Source organism: Ursus maritimus, unplaced genomic scaffold (assembly GCF_017311325.1).
Source record: "Ursus maritimus isolate PB19 unplaced genomic scaffold, ASM1731132v1 scaffold_27, whole genome shotgun sequence".
Classification (NCBI taxonomy): Eukaryota; Metazoa; Chordata; class Mammalia; order Carnivora; family Ursidae; genus Ursus; species Ursus maritimus.
Genome location: NW_024425230.1, coordinates 6,190,835 through 6,196,834, shown reverse-complemented (window position 1 = coordinate 6,196,834; position 6,000 = coordinate 6,190,835). Strand labels below are relative to the sequence as shown.

The following is a 6,000-nucleotide window of genomic DNA, read 5'->3' as shown; positions in this document are numbered from 1 at the left end:
TTTTTTTTTTTTTTTAACATCTCCCCCCCGCCCCCCCGCCCCTGCTCTCCCTCCAGGCCAGCGCCCCCACATCACTGCAGACCTGCCACAGTGGCTGCCTCTCCTGGCTCCCGGGTAATGGGGGGCTCTCTCCGGGCACCCTTCAGGGAGGACGCACTTCATACCAAAGATGCTTTCTTGAGAGTGACCCCCACCCCAGGACACACAGAGCACCTGAGAAGCACCTGCTCAAACACACGTATTAGAACTCTGAGGCCGCACACACTACAACACGGCTCTGCCCGAAATCCGTGTCAAGGCTTGTGTCTCAAACGTAACTGCATTAAAAACTTAGTACGTTTGTCTGTAAGGTAGCTCATCGCTCTCCTTGGCGCTTTTACAAAAGGATCCTACTACAACAGTTCATGCTTCGAAAGTGAGTTCATTGGTTTATTTTTTTCCTCCAAATCGAAAAGCAGTTTAAACTTCCTTTTCTAAGAGCTTCTGATATTGTCACATAAAATTTGTACAAATATTTCAATGAGCCTCTACTTAAATATATCTATTTTTATATTTTCAAGAAATATCACTTTTTCTGACATACCTCATGCAATGCTGTATCCCCCGTGCACTATATACATACGTACATACACAAAAAGCAAATAAAAATGAAATTACCATTAACGCATAGTTGCTTAAGTTTCACAAAAGCCGCCTGTATTTCTTGGATATTGGGCAAGGTCTTATCCAAATCTGATTTGTAAACATCACTTCTCTGTGGATGACTTTTAGTTATTGCATTACAAATCCTAATAAAGACAAAATCCATGAGTCATTCATTAATGCCACACGTATTTTTTGAGGACCAATTATGAGCTAAGGCACTATTCTAAGAGCTGGAGACAGATGAAAAAGACTGGTGGGGCCTATGCTCTCACGAGGCTCCTATTCTTGGTGGTGGGAGGATAAATGAGAAAGTAACAGGCTGGCGTGAAGGCCATGGTGGCATCACCAAGTGAACGCAGGCTAGTTCCAGTCATGTGGCTAGAAAGGGTTTTCTGTAAAAGTGATACTGAAGCCAAAACCCAAATGACTAGGAGCCATGCAAGATCTGTGGGCAAGTGTTCTAGGCAGAGGGACAGTAAGGGCAAAGGTCCTGTGGTAGACACGAGCTTGGCTGTGGAGAAACCTAGAGAAGGCCAGTGGGGCTGAGCTGAGGTGTCTAAGGAGAAAGGGATAGAGAGAGCTTAGACAATGAAGAGCATCTGTCTTACTTATGAAGGGTGGGAGAGCTGGAAAAACAAAGAAATTAAAACAATCCACAGCTTAATAAAGTTAAAAGGTTAAAAATGCCACTGGCTGTAAGGGTTTAGAATGAACTCTCGCCCAGCAGCGCTGTAGGTTTCCCTCTAATAGCAGCGGCCCTCCCTGTACACTCAACCAGCAGACATGGCAGTCAACAGTGGCCTACGAGAGTGACACGACTGACAGGTCATTTTCAAAGCAACCAAGGTAAAAAATATCCATCAAAGATTACACGAAGGCAGTCACCCTCCTTTCCAGAAACCTGAAGGCTCACTTGATGGCTATTTGCTTCAGCAGCCATGGCTTTTTTAGGTATGGCAGCATGGGAAAAAACCCAAGACCTGGCTGTACCAATAACAGAGGCTCTCTGAGTCGGTTTTCTAAGATCTGTTCCTTTGTTCCCCATCTATTTAGTAAGTATTAATAAATACTACTAATAAAGTAAGTAATAAATATCTGATATGGCAGGTACTTCCTGAGTGCTGAATGTACAAAGGTGTGTAAACATAGTCCCTTCAGCTCACAGCCTAGTAGCAAAGACAGGCAGAAATCAAACTAACACACATATACAATTAAAAACCGAAATAAGTGTTCTGAAGAAAACTGAGAGAGCCATGGAGAATGTGTAACTTGAGGCCTGGTCTACACTAGGAGGTGAGGGAAAGCTTATCTTCAGGAAGTGATATTCAAATGGAGATATAAAGAATGAGTGGGCACTCAGCAGGTCGGGTAGAGAGCGCTCGAGCGCTCCCTCATTGCACTCATGCGCGAGCGCATGAAGAAAGGCAGCCCGGAAGGGAACGGCGCTGGCGAATGTCATGAGATGCGAAAGCCCGGCAGTCCATGGGGCCAGGGCCCGGAGCAACAGGCGTGGTAATGCATGAGACATGGAAGGAAGAAATGAGGGCACCCAACCGCGCACCAGGGAGTGGTGGACACACACGGGTTTGTAAGATTTCGAGAAAGTGAAGAGACGGAATTTGATGAAGGACTGAACGTGGGGAAGGAAGCGAAAGAGAACATATCCAGGATGACTCCCGGGTTTCTGAGAGCAGGCCGGGAGAGGGCGTGGTGCCCATGTGCTGGAATCTGGGTTTGGACCTCAGGAGTTTAAAGGGCCTTGGAGACTTCCATGGAAGATGTCACGTTAGAGACAGAAATGTGATGGTCACTAAAGCCACAGCCACAGATGAACTTCTTTAGGAAGGAAATACAGACTGGACAGCAGTGGCGTCAGACAGGTTCTAGGCAGTCTGCAAAGAGCCAGGGCTGCGGGAGGCAGAGTGCCGGTGAGGAAGGGGCTGCAGTCGAGCAGGACGGCAGGAGCCTAGGCCTCAGAGCACTTTAGGGACAGACAGACCAGTAGTGATGCCCGCCGACTGCTGAATGCCTACTGCTTTAACGATGCGGGGATTACTGGTGACTTCAGCAGACGACGCCAGACTTGTTTGTGACAGCTTACCATCATCTAAGCTACTGTGACTCTAAGACCGAAGACACACTGAACTAATAGAAAAGTCTGATTTATCCGGAAGTATCTCAACTGGAAATCCCTGCACTTTGGAAGTATGTTAAAGGCGACATTGTTATAACAAGACATCAGCAACATAAGATCCTCCAGTGTCTTACAAGCCAAAGAGTTAACTTATATTTAGTATAACTTAAATGTTAATTTTAATATATGTACATTTTTTTCAAAATGGTAGAGAATATATGGGGCTAACTAATTAATAAAACTATGCCATTTTCCAACTATTTTCAAGTAGTTAGGAGCTACTCATTCATCACAACTAAAAATGTCTGAAGCAACAGTGGCCACGTCCTGATTACCTCTGGTCAATTTTCCTCTGCTGCAGCACGTCTTTTATGAGGGCCATTCGCACAAGAGCACTGCCATTCGAGTGGCTCCAGCACCACAGCTAGGAGGGAAGCAGAGCCTTTACTAAACTGGGCAGAAAAAAAAAGACATCGGTGCGAATGAAATCCAATAGACATCACTTACTGGCATCCTTCTTCCAACAAAAGAATGGGAAAAGATCTTCAGATCTTGGTCGGCTAAAGAACTTGGCACTACAAAGTATTCTGGAAGGCTGGAGAGGACAAAGCAAACCGTAACCTAAGAGTCCTATGCTTTTGGCAGGCAAGGGTGCTTTGCAGGTCCCATATATACACATTTATCCCCATTTAACGTGTACCCTACTTGGCGGCCACATGGCATCTACCGTGGAAGACAGGGCTGACCCCAGACATCTCTGCCTAAAACATGTTTCATGTGGTCAATTATCACAAAACATATATATAGCAGGGGAAAATACCCAAAGGAGTTTGAAATAGTCTCCAAAGTGATTTTTAATCAAAGATGTATTCAGTTTCTGAAAAACATATCCACCTTTGTTCTCTATGGGCAAGGACAAAAGGCACACAAGATAAAACCTAACCAAATCCACAAATCTAAGAAGCTTTAGCTCCTTAGCTCCCTCTTCTAACCGTTCCCATCCCCAGACACCCGGACTGCAGGACACTGCCTGGACAGCAATTCCTAGTGGGCAGGCTCACTGCACCACAACACATCCTCCTTCCTCTCTTCTTCCCTTATCTTTAAAATAGTCACAAAAGCACTATTAAAAAATATTCCACTCACCGTAACGTGAAAGTTATCAGAGAACAGAGTTTGACTATTATTCATAAGTCGTCATTCCCAGCTATAAATAAGGTTGTTAAAATTGGACTTACCAAGTGGATATCATGTAACCCTCGTTAATAGAACAAACTCTCCATCCGGAAGCACCTGTCCGCTTGACTTCTCGGTCCCAGTCTGAGTACGTCTCAAAGAGCGGAGTTTTTTGGACGCCGCCGCCACCAGGTCCACTGCCGCCTCCTGAGGGTATCCCATTAATTTTATTGGCTACAAGGAAAAGCAATATTATTAATTTTGTTTCAACAGTCACATTTCGTCCCATGTGTCCTCTCCTCTCTCGGTGCTTCCCGTCAGGAACACACTTGGATGGGACGTCTCCTCCCTGCGGGTCCTTCAAGTCTGCCTCAGATGTTCCGACTGCTCCCAAGGGTCCTGAGAAAGAGGCAGCCCTCCTCTTGTCAGAACTCCTTTTGTCTCGTCCTTATCCAGCTCTTTCCTGACCCCTTCAGTACCGTTAACGTTCTTCTGTCCTTCTACTGGCTCTATCTTTTCCGCCTTCAAACACAAATAGGTCACCTTGCTTTTGAAGACTTTCATTTGCCCAAGCTGCACCACTCCAGCTACTGTGCTATACACATTCTCCCTCCTCCGTTACTGACAGTCTTCCCAAAACAATGAACAATGCCAGCTGCCCAGATTTTCTCCTTTTCAACGATCTTCTATCCCTACCATTCCACGGAAGCCACACATGAGCCTCCCTTAACCCCCTGCCCTAAACTGTGGGGTCAATTCAAATCATGGCTCATTTTCCCCACAGTTTTGCCTGGAACAACGAATGCATCCAATCCTGTCTGTTCTCGACCAAATCTTTCATCCTTCTAATACTGACTCCCTACTCTTTTCTGTGGCTCATTAAAAAATTCTTGCTCTCCCTATATCATCCTTCTAATACTGACTCCCTACTCTTTTCTGTGGCTCATTAAAAAATTCTTGCTCTCCCTATATCTACTCAATTTTCCTTTGATAAGTTCACAAGCGTTCCTTCTGCTCCACCAGAGGGCCACTCCCATCTGGGGATTTCTGCAGAGAGCCCACACTTGAATCTCCTTAGCAAGGAGCCCTCTCTCATCGAGAAGAACTGCTGTCCTCTGGGAGATGCCCACAGCTTCAAGAAGGCCAGCAGAGTGAGCGGGAGGAAAGAGGGCATCTCAGCAGTCAGCCTGATCTACCCTGGTAATCTGGGCCGACAGACGGCATGATCTTTCCTGGTCCAGTGTCTCACCGTGTGTCACGGTGCAGGCTGCGATGGTGGTGGCAAGTCTCCAGCCCCACATGCAGGACACGATGTTCTGCGGCACTCAAACCAGCTGCAGCCTGCTACAGGACACAATTCCCCAAAATCATGCTTTCATGGTGCTATACCCTTGTCCCAAACTTTCCCTCATGCTCGTTTTCCAACTTCCTCAAGCAAAACTAAATGGTTTTGCTTAAAAAGCCCTTAGATAATCAACCTGACCTTTCATTACTGCCTAACCCCCGTGCTCCCCTGTAGCCATGGAAACCCCTTCACTATTCCATGAACATGCCATGCCCACTTCTGTGGACCATTTCTTAACACCTGGTGCAAGACAGGTAGTTTTGGAGACCCTCCCATGTGCTAAGGCCTGGAAATTTAAAAATGAGTAAGGTTTTATCCATATCTTGAAAGCGCCAACAAGATGGTGGAGGGTAAGCTCAGCACCAGTCACAGTGAGCTGGCTGTACAAGCGCAATGAGAGCCCAGAGAAGAATGCCCTTAGCGTTTACTGGAGACGGAGGCTGCGTCAGGAGAGGCCTCAGGACCTGACCACACCTGAACAGAGACCTAAGGAATGAGCCAAACATTGCCAGGTGGCTGGTGAGATAAGGAGGTAGGCATGCTGGGCAGAGCAGAACACCAAAAACACAGCATAATTGTATAACATCCAGTCATGAAATGCAGCTAGAGCATGAGGGATGCAAGGGATGGCAGAAGAGAGGCTGGAAAATGAGATGGGGCCAAGACTCTTGGTCTGTGCTGCCCAAAACAGTAGCCACTA

General features: G+C 46.4%; 1 protein-coding gene across 1 annotated transcript in view; it reads right to left on the bottom strand.

Annotated features, from left to right (window-relative positions):
- MTMR10 (myotubularin related protein 10) overlaps positions 1-6,000 on the bottom strand; it is a 53,366-nt gene that overhangs the window by 12,366 nt on the left and 35,000 nt on the right. Inside the window, exons 7-10 of the mRNA XM_040642668.1 lie at positions 4,018-4,189; positions 3,287-3,374; positions 3,115-3,203; positions 658-788 (exon numbers count right to left, since the gene is read on the bottom strand). Of these exons, the coding sequence (XP_040498602.1) occupies positions 658-788; positions 3,115-3,203; positions 3,287-3,374; positions 4,018-4,189 (480 nt within the window). The remainder of the gene's footprint in view (positions 1-657; positions 789-3,114; positions 3,204-3,286; positions 3,375-4,017; positions 4,190-6,000) is intronic.